This window comes from Ctenopharyngodon idella, chromosome 10 (assembly GCF_019924925.1).
Source record: "Ctenopharyngodon idella isolate HZGC_01 chromosome 10, HZGC01, whole genome shotgun sequence".
NCBI classification, from domain to species: domain Eukaryota; kingdom Metazoa; phylum Chordata; class Actinopteri; order Cypriniformes; family Xenocyprididae; genus Ctenopharyngodon; species Ctenopharyngodon idella.
In genome coordinates this window covers 43,942,899-43,964,400 of record NC_067229.1, presented here as the reverse complement: position 1 = coordinate 43,964,400, position 21,502 = coordinate 43,942,899, and the positions used below count along the sequence as shown (strand labels likewise).

Sequence of the window (21,502 nt, the reverse complement as noted above, 5' to 3'; positions counted from 1 at the left end):
GCAACACATCAAATGCGTATGAAATGGCGCCCTCTTGTGGCCAGTGGCTGCAGCTCCAGGAGGCTCCGTGTACCAGGAGGAGTCAAGCGTCAGAGGAAATGACGAAGGCAAGAGAGGGTCAGTTTATCAAAGTCCCAGCAAAAGCGCGCGCAGTTACATTCACAGCCTCCAGAGAAGAGAAGACGGGACAAATACACCTGTGTTTCTTTTAGAGTCTTTGAACTTGTACCTGTTACCGTTAAAACACTTCGATAGACTACGAGTACTGCGTTCCTGCACTTGAAGACAAGCAGAAAACCAGGCCGCGCTCGTGTCATAACAGGAATTAAATAACTTTTTTTTCCCTCCTCCCATACGAAAGAAGCACAATGTTTGAGGCACGTCTCGTTCAAGGATCAATCCTTAAGAAGGTTCTGGAGGCTCTGAAAGACCTCATCACCGAAGCCTGTTGGGATGTCAGCTCCTCGGGCATCTCTCTGCAGAGCATGGACTCGTCTCATGTGTCTCTGGTGCAGCTCACCCTCCGGAGTGATGGGTTCGACTCCTACCGCTGCGACAGAAACCTGGCCATGGGTGTCAATTTGAGCAGGTAATGATGGAAATGATTGTAGTTTTTATTATTATTATTATTCATTATTTGTCGTCTAACCTCTTAGAGAGTGAAAGTTGAACATGTCTGTACATGCCCAACTGCGCAAGCAAACAGCAGCCCGCCATTTTAAAGATGTAAAACAAAAATATTTGCCCCTTCACAATTGTTAGTTTTGAAATACGTAGTTTTATGTGTTTAATATGTCTTTAATGTGTCCGAAATATGTCTGTAGTATTATTTGGCGCGCAGAGTGTTTCCTGTATTCTTCCCTCACTGCTGGTCGTGACGTCACTTACGCGCGCTCAAGCATGTTGGCGGGAAAAAAAAGCCGGGTTGCTGAATGACAATATGGCTTTACAGTTACACAAAGAAAACTTGTTTAAAAAGAAACCTACACTATTTCATAAAACTGTATTGGTAGTTTAACATGGGTGTAATGTGCTTTAAAATACAAATAGTAATGTTTTATTTAGCATGTCATTCTGCATGTTTTAAATAAAAAAAAATAAATAAAAAAAAACGCCATTTCATTCATTTTAAAGGAATTGTTATTGTTTTCTAGCATGTCAAAGATTCTGAAGTGTGCTGGAAATGAAGATATCATCACGCTCAGGGCAGAAGACAATGCAGACTCTTTGGCTCTTGTCTTTGAAACACTTAGTGAGTTCATAAGACTTCATTCAATTTTAGTTATACATTTAAATGTACATATAGCCCGATTAAATTGTTTTTATTGATGGTGTGCTGACCATTTCTGAACTTTAATGTGTTTTTAGATCAGGAGAAAGTGTCTGACTATGAGATGAAACTGATGGATCTGGATGTGGAGCAGCTTGGCATTCCAGTAAGACTTTATTTTAGACGCTTGAAATTCTGATATGATTGTGCATGTTTTTTTTTTGTTTTTGTTTTTTTTACTCAAATGGTCATGTTTCGTTCTCCTCTTCACCTTTAGGAGCAGGAATACAGCTGTGTGGTGAAGATGCCCTCTGGTGAATTTGCCAGAATCTGCAGGGATCTGTCACAGATCGGTGATGCAGTCATGATCTCATGTGCCAAGGATGGCGTGAAGTTCTCTGCCAGTGGAGAGCTGGGTACAGGCAACATTAAGCTTTCACAGACCAGCAACGTCGACAAGGAGGATGAAGCGGTAACATTCTTTTAACATTGGCAACATAACTAAAAGCAAGTGTTTGTATGTTTATGAGGGTGATTGACAACACTTTGTTCCTCACAGGTGACAATTGAGATGAATGAGCCAGTGCAGCTTATTTTTGCATTGAACTACCTGAATTTCTTCACCAAGGCCACTCCTCTGTCCAAGACTGTCACGCTCAGCATGTCTGCAGACATTCCACTAGGTATGAAATGTTCACATGCTCATTATATTGCATTTTGAGTTGAGGCAATTGAAATGATTGTCCTTTTCCCATTGCAGTGGTTGAGTACAAGATTGCAGACATGGGGCATGTCAAATATTACCTGGCACCCAAGATCGATGAAGAATCCTCCTAAATCCAAGAAGACTGAAGTCTGTCATCTGTGGGATTTCATTCTGCATACCAGAAATTGTTTGGATAGATGTTTTGGGAAAATGCGTTTTACTACTCAGTGTCTGCTGTGGTTTCCAGTTCAATGGATTCACAATTCTGTGACCGAAGCCATTTCATAGGGCTGGCAGATATATGGGTGTACTCAAATGATGGTAGTTTGGTTCTTAGCTTTACCAGGCACTGTGGGCTGAATCTAGAGTGCTTATGGCAGCATGTACAGACTCACCTTTGGTTCAGTCTCATTTTCTCAATCTTTGTCCCTCTTGACTCCTTTTCAGTTTTTTGTCCCAACTGCTCATTCTAATGTATAGATAATTGTCTGTAAATATGCTAATTGGACACTGTTCTTCCAGTCAACCATTAATAAAACTTTTTGTAATGATGATTTGTGGTTGTGTTTTTCCTATATATATTTAAAAGACGTATGTTTAGACATCCTTAAGATGTTTACTATATATATATATATATATATATATATAAGATTTAGTAAAACGTTTAATGGAGATGTAGTGAGTTGAATTTTGCTGTTGTAACAATTTGGAAATTTGGCCACTAGAGGGAGCCGGAGTAACATGTCTGCACAAACTTCATAAAACAAAAACTAGCCCTTTTCAGTGTTAATTATTGACTGTAAAAGGATTTTGCACTCTTCTGTTGAGTAAATGCCATTGAAATAACATTTAAAAGAATGCTCTTAAGGATAGCTATTCTAGAGAAACATTTCCATTTGTAAGACAAAAGGTTAGATAACCTGTTTGAATGCAGCTCAAGAAATCGTTTTTCGTGATTTTTTTCAGGGAATTTATTGAACCAGTTCCGATCTGGGCTGGGTTTCCCAAAAGCATCTGAATTCTAGATTGTACTAGTCTAGAGACCAATGGTTCAATGCTTATGATGCTTTTGAGAAATCGATGTGGGCGGGAAAAAACACTGGTCCCCATGAAACTAGCGTAGCCAAACTCACGGCGAGGAGTTGTGTGGTTTATTTTTATTTATTTATTTTTTTTTGGCAGCTTATTGGTAGTAACCTGTTGCAGGGCCTAGCTTGGATATTTGCAGTTTGAAGACATCTTGTCATTGTATAGGTATGTGTGGTGTTTTTTTTTTTTTTTTTCTTAAATACATGATGAAACTAGAGACTCACATGCAAGGTTTAATGTTTTTATTTATTTTGATATTTCACTTATTTCCAATATAATCACCATTACATATCTGTTCATTACATATATCAAACATGAACTGGAAGCTTAAATACTAACAAGCCTTAATATTATAGCCTACACAATTTTAACAAATGGAGATTAACCCAAATAAAATCTTAACATTCCTAGAAAAAAAAAAAGAATCGTGTTTAGAGGGTGACCCAATGTGAGATTTTTTTTTTTTGATGTTCTGCTTACCTCTTGGGACAGCTTAGCGGTGCACATATCATACACACAGTTCAATTTCTTACAAAATACTGCACTCTTTGTTCTCCTTATGCTTCTTTCTGTGATTGTAATGAATTGTCATGCCCCTACTTCTCTGCATGTCAAAAATGATCTCCAGCAGTTTTTTCACCTGATGATGGCTTTTGTCATTGTTGTTAAATGCCTGACATCTTGAATCACAGATTTTGATCAGTTCCTGAAGTTCTTTGTCACTACCATTGATGTAATCATTTAAAGTCCCGTTCTTCAGCTTCTCTTTACCAGTGAAAAGAATCACAGTCTTTGAAGGCACATCCTCGCCAAACTCTTTCTTCAGATGTGGGAGAACCTCTCTCTCACCATCCGTGAAACGGCCAAGCTGCATAACCAGCAAATACACGTCAGGCCCTGGCTGCGCAAGCTCTTTGCACTTCTTTATCTGCTCTTCCTGGTTTTTAAGGTCTTCACTGAAGAAATCTGGGGTGTCTATTACCCTAATCTTCATTTCATGAAAGGTTTCCTCTGCCATCTGGCACTCTGTGGTTACTGGCACAGAACTGGCACGTGATTCAAAACGTTGCTTTTTTAGAATGGTATTTCCTGTAGCACTCTTCCCACTTCCTGTCTGTCCCAGTAGCACAATGGTCAGTGGTTTTGGCTGATACACCTGAACTGATGATGTATAGTTAGAATTAGTTAGAAGACACAGTCCATTCAGTTTCAGTGCATAGATACCAAACTATTATTATCTACTAGTATGCAGGTGACATGGTACTTAAATGTTTTCTAGTTGATAGGTTGAACTCAAATGTTTTGTTACCTGGTTCGTTTGGTGTTGCTTGCTTTGTCTCCGTATTGGCATGTGTCCTTTTGGAATTAAAAGAGTAATTGATATAGGGTTATACAAATTAATTCATTTCTTGCTGTCCATCATAACTATGTATCACCCACCTTTCTCTGTCAGATTCAGATGTTTGTTTCTTTGACATGCTATTTATAAGTTTTATCAGTTCTGTGATTAGTTCTTTATTCTTCATATCTCTGTTGTAAACGCACAATCTGTTTCCACACTCATTCAGGATTATAGAGTGTTCTTTTTTGAAGGCTGCTAGTTTGTCCATTGAATTTGAAGATAACTTTTTTTCAACATTAACCAGCACAATTGTGTTTTCAACCATTTTCTGTCCAAGCTTCTTCTTTAGTTCAGTAAACATCTCCATCACTTTTGGTGACACAGTTTTGTACTTGAGTATGAGGATGAACACACGTGGATCTGCATATGATGGCTTCAACTCCTCCATACTGTCAGCTTCTGGATCTGATGAGTTTGGTTTATGAAAAAGGTCTGGGGTGTTGATAATACAGATCTTCTGACCAGCAACGGTATTCACAATCTTCTCACAAGTGACCTTTTCTGTTCGGAAATGATCTTTATCAAGAATTGTGTTCCCTATGAGACGCTTATTGTTGCTGTCCTTTCCCAGCAGGATCACTGTCATCCTGAAGTCACCTCTGTTTGCCTGGATGGTCTGTTCTGAGATAAATTCAAACAATTAACACATCTTTAAAAAACATTCCTCCTTGATCCTTCGCAATTTGTGATCGGGCAGACCAAACCCTAAGTCGTAGAGAAATTTGAGGGATGGTAGTACTCACACCATCTACAACACTGCCTACAGTCACCAAGGCTCGCCTCGATCTGCCTGACGGGGGCGCTATAGTGGTCAAAAGAATGAAATGGCTATAACTCCTAAACCGTTAGGCGTAGGCTCAAGTGTCTTTGCTCGTCGTTCTGGCGAAATTGTAGGGTATTTTGGATTTTTGAAAAACCTACTTTTGCTAACTAATCCTGAGTTTTTGACCCGATTGGAACCAAACCAGTGCAGCAAGATTCTCTGGAGTTTGATAGTCAATAGTTATCAAAAAAGTTTAAATTTCGATTCACGGTCCCTAAGGGAAGTGAAGTGGAGCCCCTTTTACTAAAATGGCTATAACTCCGGAATAAGATATTTTCACCAGACTCAGCACACCTATGTAAGAGCTCATTCTGTGGTTGCGACTATGGTGGCAGGAAAAAAACATGAAAATGGCTTACAAATCTACTTACAAATCTGTAAGATATACCTTTGCTGTTTTCAGGCACCCTTGACGCTTCAGGTGTTTCCTTCTTTGGATCATATGTATCCATGTCTTCATATAACCTGCAGGATTGAGATGATGTTACAGGTCAAATTATAGGCATATAGGGATTTATACGTATGTACGGAGATCATAATCACTACTTTCATATGTATGTCTTACGGCTCTTCAGCAGGTGTGGAATTGCTTGATTCAGTAGCTTGCTTCTCATGCATTGCCTTCCATTTTTCCATAACCTGTTTGGTCAGCTTATTATCTTTCTCGTCTTCTTTCTTGTCGTGAACACACACTCTCTGTCCACACTCATCTAGTAGTTTTTTGAGATTCTCATCAGCTTGGTCATATGGCTGTCCAGATTGCATCTCTTGACTGTTAGCTAGCACAACAATTGTATTTTCCACCATTTTCTCTCCAAATCTCTTTTTCAGCTGGCTAAACATATCAATCTCTTCCTGCGAGAGCTGTTTGTCATGCAGTACCAGAAGGAACACACGTGGACCTGGATATTGGGGTTTAATCTCCTCTATATTGTCAGTTTCTTGATCTTGGTTTGGTCTGTGGAAAAGGTCTGGAGTGTTGATGATACAGACCATCTGATCACCTAGTTTTTCTTCAGCTCTTGTGCATGTCTCTTTTCCAGCTATGAAATGTTCTGCCTTTAGTATGGCATTCCCTATCGTAGACTTATCATTACAGTTCTTTCCCAGCAGCACCATAGTGATCTTGTCACCTCCACCAGATTGCACCACCTTTGCATTCTCCACTACAACAAATCACAAGAATAATTCATAGTATTGAAAACTTGTTGAAAGATTAGGATTAGGATAAACTTAATTCCTAAATCATAATCCTTGATAACATAATATATATTACTTGTTTAAAAATATTTGAGATGGATTTTGTAATCTTGTCATTTTATTTTACAAGGCAATATGGTTGGAGTTGAGATTGAGTATCAAATTGATACCATTACTAGCAGCTATCAGTCTTTCTGTAAAGCAATTAAAAACACTATGCAGTTTTACAAAAAATAGACTAAAATGTATTTTTGTCAAGCTGCTTACTTACATTGTGACATGTTGAGTTATTCCACGTTAACAGAAACAAATGATGAGCAGAGTAAGATTCATTAAACGTGTCTCTGGCACTCTAGAAAGGACCGTCATGAATAAATGAAAGCAAAAATGTACTTGTCTTTAAATGCATGAGAATAAAGGGCTTGTCCAAAATCTGGTATAACACGTCGAGTCACTAGTATGCTAGATAACAGCTGCTCTTGTCTTTTGTTTACTGCATTTTTTAATGTTTTATGAAAATGTTTGGGTAACACTTTATTTTAATGTGTCCTTGTTACACATGTTACATGTATTTACTATAGTAATAACCATAAATTAGGCATAATTACACAACCCTTAACCAAACCCTAATCCTACCATAACCCTATAGTAAGTACATGTACTTAATTAATATTACTCAGTACTTATATGTATAATTACATAGTAATAGGGACACATTAAAATAAAGTGTAACCATTGTTTGTCTTAATGTAGTAGCCTAATCTAAAAAGACATGTATATTTAAGTCAGGCTTTGATTATCTGTAGAAAATGAGTGAGAGTTCCCAAAGAAAACTTTTATTAATTTATGCCATTTGTACTAAAGGTAAAATATCTGAGCAATGGTGGGTAGAGTTACTGGAAATAGCCTTTGGCTATTTTATGAAAATAACTTTACCAGACTCAGCTTCAGACTACTTTTCTTACAGTATGTTGCCTGAAACTCTAGCAAAGAATGTGTTTGAACAGTGATTTATTTCAGATTGTATTGATGATAGCGAGATTGTATGAAGGACCATAGGCAGTTGTTTTGCATGTTTATTGTGCCATCTTTTGGTTACACATGGACATTACACTGTAGGATTATAACTTTGCTGTATTTAGCAAAATCTGTCACCAATTCAGTTGGTGACAGGACATACTAAGTGGACTAAGCTGATTTCTGATATATTCAGTTCTTCTCAGATTCCTGCTTATCCTGCATGTTTTTCTTTTGTCCCATAAGCTGTACAAACAGCTCAGTGCTTTTCATATCTCTCCTGAAAACATAAACCCTCTCCTTACACTCATCTAGAATCTTTTTGATGTTCTCATCAGTTTGATAGATCTCTGTTGAGTTCTTTTCTTCGCTTCCTATAAGCGCAACCAGCATGTTATCAAGTATTTTCTTTCTAAATCTCTCCTTTAATTGAGTGAACATCTCCATCTCTTCCTGTCAGAGCGTTTCGTCTTGCAGTATCGTGAGGAACAGCTACTCTACCCACAACCCTCTCACATGTGTCTCTTACAGGCATGAAACAGTCATGCTGTTCCCTATCAGGCACTTGACATCGCTGTTCATTCCCAGTAACACCATGGTGATCACGCAGTCACAAATGACTGGACATTCATGCTCTCCTCTATGAGAAAGTAAAAATTAGAATTAATCTGCATTTATTTAATCAAATATACAGTAAAACAGTAATGTTGTAAATGATTATTACAACTTAAAATAACTGTTTTTTATTTATATATTTTAAAATGTAATTTATTCCTGTGACGACAGCTGATTTTTTTTTTTTTAAGCAGCTATTACTCCAGTCTTCAGTGTCACGTGATCCTTCAGAAATCTTTGAAATTTTCAACATGCCTGGACCTGAGATGATGGTTTCATCTCCTCTATAGCGACAGCTTCTGGATTTTGGTTTGGTCTCCAGAAAAAATCTGGGGTGTTTATAATGTAGAGCAGGTCATCCATAATTCTTCCTAGAGCCTTTTGAAACTTTCACTTTCCTGGCTGGAAGTAGCTATCCAAGCATGGTGTTTCCTATCAGGCACTTATCAGTGCTGTTTTGTCCCAACAGCGCCATGGTCAGATTTTGTCCCCACGCTTGTTTAGATTTTTCTACTATAAAGGATTAAACCAGTTTTCTCACAATTAAATGCAATATGTAATTTAAGGTACAATGTAGAATAAAAATGTAGAAACTAGCAGAATACAGAATGTACAGAAATGAGCAAAAGAGTGATTTTTAAAAAGCCAATCAAAAACTCAAACAACTACATCTTACCTTTTGGCATGTTGAATTTCTAGTCTGTTCACCAGGTTGTAGTGAAACACCTCTGGTTATTTTTGTCATGTGGTGAAGCAGCAAAAAAGTGATCAACTGAAAGTAAAAGCTAACTTTGTACATTTGCAAAAACTAAGTGGCGTCACAAGAAAATCTGGTACTAATACGGTGTCGCAAAAAAATAGTTTCAGTCGTTGTTGAGAGAAACTGTTGCTAAAGGAAATGGACTGTATAAAGTGTCTGTGTTGTCGCACCTTTACTACAGATCGAGGTAAGTTTTGTGCTTTTGACTTTGATTGTTTAGTATGATTTCTGGTGTTGAAAGCTCACAACTGCTGAAACATATTAAAATGTTCAAATAGTTTGAATTTTGTGTGAGTAAATGAAAAGTGGGAACAGTGAGATTGAACTGTTTGGGGGACTATTTGACAATAGACTTTAAACAGGGCTTTGCCAATTATTGTTTGACAATTTTTTTTTTTTTAAATTGTAAAATATGCATTAAACAAAAATATAATAGTAAGGTAACTTCAACCAAAGCTAAAGGTCAGAGAAGTGTCATCCCTCCTACATTAAAATAATTTTGATAAAATGTATAATGTATATGACTCATACAATTTTTTCATATAACTCGTATCATTTTAATGGATTTGCATCATAAAGCATTTAAGTACATTTAATATGATACAATATTAGGCCAGGCTTAAAATGCAAAACTCAATTTTACACAATTCTGAATATCATGTCCTCTATCTATGTCCACCAATGCAGTTAAATTTATCTATACAAGTTTCATTGTCATTTTTTGTTCTTCATTTTGCTGTGTTGATAGGACCACTTCGCATAGTAATGATTGGAAAAACTGGAGTGGGAAAAAGTGCTGTGGGGAACACCATCCTTGGTAGAAAGGTTTTTCACTCAAGCCCCTCTGCAAACTCTGTCACTCACTTGTGCCAAAAAGCACATGTCTATGACCATAGAGACATTTATGTGATTGACACACCTGGAATCTTGGATACCAACAAACCAAAAGACCTCATCAAGAGAGAAATAGTGAGATGTATTCAGATTTCAGCACCAGGTCCTCATGTGTTCCTGCTGGTGATACAAATTGGCCGTTTCACTGCTGAGGAGCAAAAATCTGTCCAAGCCCTGCAAGAGCTCTTTGGAGAAGAAGCTTCAAGATACATGATAGTGGTCTTCACTCACAGAGACGCACTCAATAGTCAAACAATAGAAGACTATGTATTAGGAGGCCATCCAGAACTCCGCAAAGTGATCCAGAGGTGTGGTAGTAGATATGTTGCTTTTAATAACAATGACTCAAAGAATCGAGCTCAAGTCAAGAAATTAATGGAGAAAATTGATGAAATGGTGTCAGTAAATGGGGGAGAATGCTTCACTCAAGAAATGTTTCAAGAAGCGGAAGAAAAAATTCAGCAACAGAAAGTGGAGAGAGCGGTCGCAGAACTTCTGGAATATCAGTTTAGCTTTCTTGGGGTTCTTGAAGACAGAGTCGTTTTGTTCCAGCAAACACTGATGGAAGGTGTTCGCGAACAGTTTGCTATTGAAAGTGGCTCTTGCAATTACTAAAGAGACTTAAATCAGACACATATTCCCCCGGTTACACAGACAAGGCTTAAAGGGTTAGTTCACCCAAAAATGAAAATAATGTCATTAATTACTTACCCTCATGTCGTTCTACACCCGTAAGACCTTTGTTCATCTTCGGAACACAAATTAAGATATTTTGATTAAATCCGATGTCTCAGTGAGGCCTGCATTCACAGTAATGGTACTTCCTCTCTCAAGATCCATAAAGATACTAAAAACATATTTAAAACAGTTCATGTGAGTTCAGTGGTTGTACCCAACTTGTAAAGCTCCGAAGCAGTGTTTTGAAATCGGCCCATCACTAGATATTGTTGAAAAGTTGTTATTTTGTTTTTTTGGCGCACAAAAAGTATTCTCGTCGCTTTATAATATTAAGGTGGAACCACTGAACTCATATGAACTGTTTAATTATGTTTTTAGTACCTTTATGGATCTTGAAAGAGGAAGTACCATTGCTGTGAATCAAAATATCTTAATTTGTGTTCCGAAGATGAACAAAGGTCATACGGGTGTAGAACGACATGAGGGTGAGTAATAAATAACATCATTTTAGTTTTTGGGTGAACTAACCCTTTAAACTAGTCCTAGACTAAAATGCATGTTTGAGCTGTTTTAACTGAAAGCAAATTGCACTGATATATATCTTAAAATATGTCTCAAGATGCACACCATTAATGTTTTTTTCTAAGGCACGTTTATAAAAGCTACTTAAATGCCCTAATTGAACTAAGGGCTAATCCTGGCTTAATCTAAGCCCTGTCTGTGAAACCAGGCCCTTATGTTTATGTTCAGCGGTAGTTTTATATTACACCTTACTCATTTATGTGATGTTATACAGTGTATGCATTTAATTTGACAGAGGTGGCCAACCTTTTAGATAATGAATGTAGTTTTCTTGAGATCATTGATTAATCATTTTTTTTCCAAAAGATCTGCAACCTGATCCTATACTTTTATCAAATGACCTCACAGTGACATTTATTGTGCAGTTTCATTTTAACATGTTAGAAAAATTACTCCTGTTGTTGTGAAATAAGATCTTATTTAAAGTGTTATAATTTGTCTGCAGTATACAATTGCAGAATGAATAATATGTGGAAGCAGACTCCTTCGTGAAGGCACTGTATTCTCTAGCACATTTGTTTTTGTGTACAGTACATAGTGATATACATTAGATTAGCAGTTCATTTTATGCCTAATGTACTGTAATTACAGGCATCAAAATCATTTTCAGAATTCACAAAGAAAAACTGTCTACCTGTAAATGTAGACCAATGTTTTGCTGTCTTTATTATCCTTTCTTCATAAAGTTATCTATGAATAAGAATGTGACTTTTTTCATTTCAAGACACAATGTAAACTTTCCACAATTTAGCACTTTTTTTTTGCCATTATCTTTTAACATTTGTTAAGAATCAGTTATAAATGTAAAATTGTTAAAGTAAAATGTTATACTGTGAAAACAAGAGGTCTGCATGTGTTTTTAATGTATTAGACCCATTTATACATTATGTTAGTTTTATGTTGATTGCTGCATTGAAAATCTTCACTTGGTTCAACTAAAGTGCCAATGTTAAAAGACATTCAGTTCATATTAGGGATGACCATAATTAACTTGTTAACCGACAGTAAGAATTTTGACCTATTATTACTATCAGTAAACAGTTAAAAAGTAATTTAAGTAGTTTTTAAAGTAATATGCTACACATATCAGTCAAAATTGCATTTTGGAGTGAAAAAAACAGGTAAGTTGTGAATGTCATATTTTATTATAACATTCAGAAATGTAAAATATCTAAGCATTTACAAGTAAACACTAAACATAACATTCTGTTTTATAAAATAAAAAGATAAAAAAGTGCTGTTTTATGCTGCTATTTGAGCAAACCTTTGTGGTATTTTAATGGGTCACATACACTTATCCATTCTAATTTAATTTAATTCTAATTTAACCTTCTAATCTTGTCGGTTAACAGATAATGATCAGTTAAAAGGCATTGGCTGTCGGTCAGGAAAAAACATGCAAAATGAGCATCCCTAGTTCATATATTTCAATTGTCAACTGAAAATTTCATTTAATTCAAAAATGCTTTATTGTCGTTCCCCATCACATATTTTAGTAATCATCATAAATTATTTATCATTTGAAAGCTTAAATACTCAGAATGTTCAAATATATATATAGAGAGAGTTCAGTACATTTGCTTTACAGTAAACTTAGACTTCTATAACTTTTTTACACTTTTATTTTTTGAAGTGGATTTCACTTTTTGACTTTTTTTAAAGCAGTTTCTTCTTTAAAAAGAGACCAACCTTAGGTCTGCATTCCAAAGCGTTCATGAATTACAATCATTCAGATCAGGAAAAAGGGGTTTGACAGATTTGACAACTGTTGCAGACCTTACAGAGCAAATTGACAGTAACTTGCATTTTTAAAGCACGCAATGGTTTTCAATTTCCAGTTTGAGGCATGACTATGTAAATTATGTTTCTTGAACACAACAGGAAATAAAAAAGTCCCTTCAGGTAACCATAATGTGTTTACCAACAATCAGTAAACACTACACCCATTTGTCATCTCTGCTGATCATCTCTGCTATGCAGGATGTTTCTCAGCAAGAAGAAATTCTTCAGCTTGTTTGGGAGAGCATATAAAAGCATTATAAAAGCTACTTAAATGCCCTAATTGAACCAAGGGCTAATCCTGGCTTTATCTAAGCCCTGTCTGTGAAACCGGGCCCTTATGTTTATGTTCAGTGGTAGTTTTATATGTGATGTTATACAGTGTATGCATTTAATTTGACAGAGGTGGCCAGCTTTCTAAATAATGAATGTAGTTTTAGCAAATTGGTCTTAAATTTCCAGTTTGAGGCATGACTATGTAAATTATGTTTCTTGAACACAACAGGAAATAAGAAGTCCCCTCAGGTAACCATAATGAGTTTATCAACAATCATTAAACACTACACCCATTTGTCATCTCTGCTATGCAGGATGTTTCTCAGCAAGAAGAAATTCTTCAGCATGTTTCTTATAAGGAAGAAACTATGAAAAAAAAAAAAGACCACATTCTTTGAAATTTTACCCCTGACTAGCACATGAAAATTGTGCAAATGAAATTTTTTTTGGTCTATTTTACTGTTTGTTGTTTAAACCTAGTTGTTCATATCAGATAAATGAAACTGTAGTGCATGAATGAGCTTTTTAAAGAAAATATCTTTATTTTGTACATGTAAAGTATTGACATGCAACATAATGATGTACTTTTTATATTTGATTGTAGTAAAAATTAACTAAACATGGTTTTAAATTAAACTACTAGCACAGAACAAAAGACAATGAATCAGTTTTGAACAACTATCACAGTAATCGTTTGCCAGTGTCTACTGGATTCTGCAATCTTTTTTCTCTGATTCTTTAGAATATGAGTAGTGTTCTAAAATGTCCGGATTTCCATTTTTCCTCTTCATTTCCAAAATCATCTCTAATAGTCTCTCGACCTGAGAAACATTGTGGTCATTGTTGTTAAAAGCATGACACCTTGACCCACAGTTTTGGATCAGCTCTTGCAGTTGGGTGTCAGTGTTTTTAATGTATTCTGATACAGTTTTCCCTCTTAATTTCTCCTTTCTAGTGAACAGAACGATGGTTTCTTTTACCACGTCCGCACCAAACGCTCTCTGTATGTTCTGAAATATCTCTCTCTCTCCATCTGTGTAACGGCCAAGCTCCATGACCAGCAAATACACGTCAGGCCCTGGGTGCCCGAGTTTCTTGCACTTCTTTATCTGTTCTTGTTGGTTTTTTAGGTCTTCATCAAAGAAATCTGGGGTGTCAATGACCCTGATCTTGATTCCACAAACAGTTTTCTCTGCTATCTGGCACACCTGTGTTACTGGCACAGAACTGGCACGTGATTCAAAATGACGATTTCTCAGGATGGTGTTTCCGGTAGCGCTCTTTCCACTTCCTGTCTGTCCCAGCAGCACAATGGTCAAAGTGTTTTTCTTCTTTATAGCAGCTTGGTTACCTCCTTAAATATAATAAATATAATTAATTTAATATAATGAAACATTTTAATTTAATTTTGTTTTAAACTGCATCCTTTCTGTTCTGTTTACAGGAAAATTACCCCATGATTTATTCACCCTCAAGCCATCCTAGGTGTATATGACTTTCTTCTTTCAGACGAATACAATCGGAGTTATATTAATAATCACCCTGATGCTCCTAAGCTTTTTAACGTCGTGTCAGTTATGCTTTTTTCGTAAGCTGAATATGGAAGGCATAGGCTGTAGCTTCAATGTTTTGAAGTGCGAGAAGCATTATGCTTTCTTCCTAAGTTGAAAATGGAAAACAGTCTGGCAGAAGCTAGTTATTTTACTTTATAAAGTGTTAAATATGGATATTTTTTCTTACACAAACACAACACTTCTCTTCAGAAGGCCTTTATTAACCCCTGGAGCCACGTGGAGTACGTTTATGATGGATGGATGCACTTTTTTGAATTTCAAACAGGTGGTTTCTGTGCACTGCCATTATAAAGCTTAGGAGCATCAGGGTGATTATTAATATAACTCTGATTGTATTCGTCAGAAAGAAGAAAGTCATATACACCTAGGATGGCTTGAGGGTGAGTAAATCATGGGGTAATTTTCATTTTAAAGTGAACTAATCCTTTAACTTTTCACTGTGCTGTGCAGTCCATTGCTATTCTTCATCTTTGTCTTGGTACATCATTTTACATGGCTTAAGAATACTTGGACAGTAAAATCTTCTGTCTAAAAAGCTTGTAATCTCCACCTGATAGAGAATGTGTACTGACCTACATTCAATATCTGATATCTACTGTACTGGCTCAAAGTTCAGAGCTAGTGCTGCGTACTTCATCTCTATTTTCGTGGATCTTATATGTGTGTTATTATGCCAAAATTTAGACTTTTAATTTTGTGTGAAGTATTGAACTGATTTAAAGGGGACCTATAATGCCCCTTTTACAAGATGTAATATAAGTCTCTGGTGTCCCCAGAATGTGTCTGTGAAGTTTCAGCTCAAAATACCCCACAGATCATTTATTATAGCTCGTCAAATTTGCCCCTATTTGGGTTTGAGCAAAAACACATAGTTTTTGCGTGTGTCCCTTTAAATGCAAATGAGCTGCTTGCTCCCACCAGCTTTCCAGAAGAGGGTGGAGTTTTAACAGTTGGCGCTTCGGTTGCTCATCATCAACAAAGCTGGAGAATCTCACGCAGCCAAAATCACGATTGTCAGTAATGGTGTTCAGCCTTACATTGTTCAAACCGGAGTCGGACACTGATGGAGAGACTCAGGAAGAAGTTACAACATTTAGAATGAATCTGGATGATTCTGAATGGTTAGTGGATAAATTTATGTAGTTGCTGTGGAGTTGATTCAACTCGTCGACTAGCATGTGCTTTGAGCATCGTAACTTTGCAGACGTTGTTCATGCTCTAACATACATACTAACTAAAGTTAAAAAAGTGAAATCATAATCAACCACCCCTTTAAATATGTCACCAAGGTAAAGGCACTTAGCTGAGATTTTATTGAAATTGTGAGAAAGACTTGTGATAGTCTTGTAAGTATCTAACAAATCAGTAATTGACTGTCTCCTCTCTTTACATGAAAAGTTCTCCTCTAAGTCTAAAAAATTAGGACTAGGAAAAGCAGGTAGAAATGTGGATTATGTTTTTGTTCATGACTTATTATAGATTATGATATTATAACGGACATTACCTGATATATGCTGTTGTGGCACTGGTTCCGGTGGATTCCACATCTCCCTTTCCACAGGTGTGGTCCTGTGTGATGATCTGTAGTGGATCAAGGAATGGATATGATCTATATGGAATGGGTACTACAATCATCTGGATAAACTCAGATGTTTAGTCTTACCTTTCATGCTTGTGTACTTGCAGCTCAGGCGTACTTTTGCAACATGCAATCAGTTGTTTTATTAAGTCACATTGCTTCAGATTTTTCTTAAAAACATACACTTTCCTTCCACATTGATAGAGAATGCTATCCAGGTTCTCATCTGTTTCTTTGTTTGGCCTTACTGATGTCTTATCTTCGCTAGTGATCAGAACAACAACAGTGTTGTCCTCCATTTTCTTTCCGAACTTTTGCTGAAAACGTGCAAATGTTTCCATATCCCTCTGAGAAACATGTTCACGCTGCAGAACAAATAAAATCATACATGGACACCTAGATGATGTCTCCATATACCTCTGAATTACAGCCTGAGACTCTTGAATAACAGTAATCCATCTGGCTCCTATCTGCAGTGATATCTCTTCATCAGATGTTGACTGCTCTGGCAGGAAATGATCGTACCCAACAATTTTATTTCCCACCAGACACTTACACCATCTGTTTGTCCCTATCAGAAGAAAATTTATGTCTCCACAGAACTTCTCTGTGTGGTCGTGTCCTGTAATGAAGTTCACAAAAGCATTTTTTGAATTATTGGAAAGACTTCAAGGTGACATTTCACCACCTAGGAATTATAAGGTCTATCTACATTCTGAGCAGTTTTGAGATATGGAGCTTCAAAGTTTTTGCATTCCATTCGACTGTGTAGATAGAACCTTTTTGTTTTCTAAATAATAAGTCCCAAAATGTACACAACTTAAAAAAAAATCACATAATGTAAATAAGTCACAGAATAAGAATATAAGAATAACTCAATTTTGACAAAAATGTCAGATAGAACCTTATAATTCCAAGGTGATGGTTTGTTAATATTAGTAAATGCATCACCTAACTAATAAGCAGTGTGTTTTTACAGCATTTATTAATCCAAAGTGACTTCAAAGTATACATTTACGTCAATATGTGTGTTCCCTTGGGAAAAGACCTAAGACCTTGGCATTGCTAGCACCACACACCACTAGTTGAGCTACAGCAGAGCTCTAATCACAAGTTTTTCTTGGATAACATCAGTGAGTCCTCACTATTGAGCCTTAACGATGTAAATTAAATTAAAACACCACAAACAATAGAAGCTTACCTTTTAACATACTGAAATCAGATCTCAGATCATTTCACATAAAAACAGACAAAACTTGAGTCACATTTTCTTGAAAGAGAATTTCTGGTAAGAGTCTGCACAGTGACTGAAAGTGAAACTCCAATGAGGTTGAAACATTTTTTAAACGATGAAAAGGGGCGGATCAAAAATCAAGTTTTGGCTACTCACTAAACACAGTAAACACAGAGATTTTATATATATATATATATATATGGAGTGACTTAACTCATTCTGTAAGCACAAGAAAAATAGTAAAATGTATCTATGTGCCCTGAATAACCAGATTCAAGTCACATGTTCTTGTACTCCTGCATATTTTTAACTACTAAAAAATATATTTGTCACTCCTGATTAATTTATTCCAAGGTTACCAGTGTTTGACTGGTCATGTGACCTCAACATGCCCAGTGAGAGGTGACCTTCCATATATAGATAAAAATAACATTTTTAAATGCCAGTGAAATGACAGGAGTGTCATTATTTCATACCAAAAGTAGAAATATTCTAGTACTACTCGTTTTTTTTTTTTTTTTTTTTTTAAATATAAAACTTTAAGTGGACAAAATCAATTAGGCCTAGTGCATCTTTAGGGGGAGCTCTCAGATAGGTTTACTCTCCTCAAGCGCGAGAGCAGGGTTTGGCGTATTTAATATCTCCCATTTCAGGTAAGGTTCTTTAAAAACGGTTTATACAGCCAAAACTCATTTTATGTATATTTATAAACTTTTATGAATGTTAATTAGCAAATATTGGACATTTATGTGGATTTTTTCAGGCTGACTGACTGACCGACCGACCAAACCATGCCTCATCATAAAGGTTTCACGAACTCCATGGACGGTGTGCACCTGAGGTTTACTTGATGGTTTTTGTGAAAGGTAAGCCTACTATTAATGTCCATAACTATAAAACTTTAAAGTGGTCTGAATCATTTAATACACATTTAGGGCCGTTTAAAGTCTGGCAATAGGAACTCTCCATCGCTCGAGGGGGTCATTTTGGCGGTTTGTTTTATAAAAATCAACCGTTTAAGGTACAAAGTTCTTTTAAAACAGTTTATACAATAAAAACTGTATGTTAATACATTTGTAAACATTTAAGAATCTAAATCATCAGATATTGAATATTTTATGTCAATTTTCTTTCGTTAACTGAGACCGTTAGCTCCATGGATGGTGTAATAGGCTAAATTAAGTAACGTCAAATATTAAAAGCAAAACACTTTCTGTGTGGATGAAAATCTGTGTAAATTGTATTTTTTACAATTAACAAATGACACTGTACTCCAGAAAACACTGTTCATTATACATTCTTGAGTTATACAATATACATTCTGCTTGAGTTTCTGATATATCTTCCCTTTTTTGGGGCTCCAGCAACAGGCCTTAATCTTTGGATCAAAAGCTTCAACATACACAGCTGTGGTTTTGAACAACAACACACAGCACTCCAGAGAGGGACCTATACCGCTGTGCAAGCCAAAGCAAGGTAGGCTCAATTTAAAAAGCCAAAGGGATTGTTCATCCCCCCCCCCAAAAAGAAGATATTTTGAAAACTATTTTTTTGTCTGTAAGAGTCATTTTTTATTTTCCACAGAAGAAAGAAATCCTTATGAATTTAATTTTGGGTGAACTTAGGGTGCATCACTTAGGGTGCGTTCACACTTGTAGTTCGGTTCGTTTGGTCCGGACCAAAAATAGGGATAGGGATACGTTCACAACCTGATTTGAGATGGAACTTACCGAACATCCAAAACAATGCTGTGTGCTGAGATAAATGCACTTGTTGTGTGTGCGTAGCCTGCATTTGATGGTATTTTGGCCAGCCCGGAACCCGTGAAGAGCTTATAAAAACACATCTTTATCAAATAATACGGGATTAATAGCAGTTCACTTCCGCAATTTGGTACGTTTGCGTTCATATTAGAAGCGAACCGTACCGAAGTTCACTTGAACCGCACCCCAGACCACCCTTTTTAAGCGGACTAGGGTACGGTTCGCTGGTGCACACCCGAGTTCAGAAGACAGTGTTCACATCATCCAAACGTACCGAACTCTGACGTCAGTCGAACCTGGGTGCGCACCAAAAGTACTAATGTGAAAGCACCCTAAGGTGAAGTGTGTAATTTCTGTGCAACTGGTGACTAAAAATATTGCAAAAATAATGATAGTTTCTAAATTGTTTTGCTGTCAGACTCATGCCATTATTTGAACTAGAAGTTGACATGCCAAAAAGTAGTTCAGTGTTTTGAGAGCACCATGTAGCCACAGTGTTTACCCATGAATGGCTAATTTATATTTGACTCTATATTTTTAGCTGTGATAGAAATATTTTACCATCAGAAAAATTACACCCTTCAACTTTAATGTTAGGGTTCCCACAGTTACAGAAAACTTGGATGTAGGCCTGTCGTTTTAATATTCTGGTTTTCAGGCCTGTAGAAGTAATGAATTTTATAGTTAGTTATTAAAGTAAATATGCATGCTTCTTCACATGCTTGGCTGTAAAAATATTTAATTATATACATTATAATGATGATTTTTAAAGTCATTGTATAGAAAATTCACGTAAATTAATAAAATATCAAAACGCTTCATAGTAAATATACATGCTTCTAGGTATCATTTCAGATGTAAAATTTTTCATCATATTGGAACTAAAAAATTCGGTTAAATACCGTTATTTACATACACATGTCATTCCAAATCTAGAACTGGAAAAGTGTTGGAAAAATCATTGCAAGTGATTGGTCAGTAGGTGTGGGAACCCTATGTGAATGCTGTGGGCATGAGAGCCCCAGGCTGAAAAGTAGGTAGGTAGATGTATTGTTAATCAGTGGATTCATCATCTCTAAGAGGAAAAGGACAAAAATGTAATTTGAGTAATCCTGTCAAACCACTCCATCATGAAGGTAAGTGTTTAAAGGAAAGGGTCAAAGTTGAACCTTGTTTTCAATCCTTCCACACTAATGACATAATGACTCCATTTTGTGACCAATTAACACTTTGACCATGTTATTTATCTGACAAAGTGTTATGCTCTAGAGTGTTATGCTCTTTAGCACCTATCACAAATGTTTCTATCTGTAATGATGTCTCCTCCTAAATTTAAGTCTAAAATTAAGTTCAACATGGTCTCTAGTGTCTCTGTGCTTGACTTATGATGCAATGATTCTGTGAACACTTGTGACCAATCAACACAAAATGTGTAACTCTCTTGAGAGTCTGTTTGCACTTGTCCCAGACATTTGTCATCCAAAGTCTCATTAAACATGCTGTTGAAGCCTAACAATCAAAGGTGTTAGGTAAACAGTCTTGAGCTGATGCAACCAGAGCTAGCATAGAGATTGTAGCTGAGATCCTTTCCCATTGGGACTGGCTTTCTCATTATTACACCAAAACACATAGAATGTCAGTCAAACTTTGTACAAGACAAACAAAAGTGTCACTTTAATGTATGGTTTAAACTTTAGAATATTTGGCAGAAAACAAGAATTTGTGAATGTTTCTGTGTGCATAAACACAAGATTTCAGCTACAACTAGTAAATAATGAAGTTTACACATGTTTTTTTTCCTTTATTTATTTAGAGGGTAACACTAGTTGTTTCTGTGTTAGATGGCCAGTTAATATACATGTTGCTGCAATCTCAGTTAATCTTAGTGTCTGTTTCTTCAGCAGGGTGTTTGTTGCATGGGAGACAAGATTGTCTATTTTTCTGAGGCAGCTTAATGTATATAAAGTTTAAAAAATGAGAGAGTGTAGTTGAACAGCCTGAGCCCGTTGCTGTTGTTTGTGTCATAACCACCTTCATCATCATTACAGATGCTTTCCCTGTACCACACTGTCGAATCATCATAAGCCATTTTTCCACTGTCGGCCAAATGGTTCTAAGAATGGTTCCGGTTCCACTTGAGATTGGTTCGGAACGGCATGGTTACAAACCGTTCTCGGCCCAGAATTCTCAGCACGGTTGTGCTGAACCGTGCTGGTAAATGCGTGTAGTGACGTCGCCACTCAGGATTGGCCACTTGTCTG

At 36.4% G+C, this 21,502-nt stretch overlaps 4 protein-coding genes and 1 long non-coding RNA gene across 5 annotated transcripts; 2 read left to right on the top strand and 3 right to left on the bottom strand.

The window, feature by feature from the left end:
- The first annotated feature begins 109 nt into the window (after window positions 1-109).
- On the top strand, window positions 110-2,530 carry pcna (proliferating cell nuclear antigen). The gene is made up of 6 exons (XM_051909173.1): window positions 110-589; window positions 1,155-1,252; window positions 1,369-1,436; window positions 1,548-1,742; window positions 1,830-1,953; window positions 2,031-2,530. The coding sequence occupies exons 1-6, from the start codon at window positions 369-371 to the stop codon at window positions 2,105-2,107; spliced, it is 783 nt and encodes a 260-aa protein (XP_051765133.1). The 5' UTR covers window positions 110-368; the 3' UTR covers window positions 2,108-2,530.
- Window positions 2,531-2,978: 448 nt separating this feature from the next.
- On the bottom strand, window positions 2,979-6,876 carry LOC127520969 (GTPase IMAP family member 8). The gene is made up of 6 exons (XM_051909735.1): window positions 6,762-6,876; window positions 5,856-6,456; window positions 5,679-5,755; window positions 4,506-5,088; window positions 4,375-4,421; window positions 2,979-4,226 (listed from the first exon to the last, which is right to left on the bottom strand). The coding sequence occupies exons 1-6, from the start codon at window positions 6,769-6,771 to the stop codon at window positions 3,595-3,597; spliced, it is 1,950 nt and encodes a 649-aa protein (XP_051765695.1). The 5' UTR covers window positions 6,772-6,876; the 3' UTR covers window positions 2,979-3,594.
- A 1,903-nt stretch (window positions 6,877-8,779) lies between these two features.
- Window positions 8,780-11,853, top strand: zgc:113625 (uncharacterized protein LOC553227 homolog). The gene is made up of 2 exons (XM_051909881.1): window positions 8,780-9,069; window positions 9,631-11,853. The coding sequence occupies exons 1-2, from the start codon at window positions 9,021-9,023 to the stop codon at window positions 10,389-10,391; spliced, it is 810 nt and encodes a 269-aa protein (XP_051765841.1). The 5' UTR covers window positions 8,780-9,020; the 3' UTR covers window positions 10,392-11,853.
- A 1,755-nt stretch (window positions 11,854-13,608) lies between these two features.
- zgc:172131 (uncharacterized protein LOC100002821 homolog) lies at window positions 13,609-14,446 on the bottom strand (the record flags this gene model as incomplete). Its single annotated transcript, XM_051909713.1, has 1 exon — window positions 13,609-14,446. A coding segment is annotated over one exon (651 nt), but the record flags the coding sequence as incomplete, so codon positions are not given.
- A 614-nt stretch (window positions 14,447-15,060) lies between these two features.
- On the bottom strand, window positions 15,061-17,597 carry LOC127520953 (uncharacterized). Its single transcript, XR_007932237.1, has 3 exons — window positions 17,446-17,597; window positions 16,329-16,866; window positions 15,061-16,246 (listed from the first exon to the last, which is right to left on the bottom strand). It is a non-coding gene; the product is annotated as an uncharacterized LOC127520953 (long non-coding RNA).
- Between the last annotated feature and the right edge of the window lie 3,905 nt (window positions 17,598-21,502).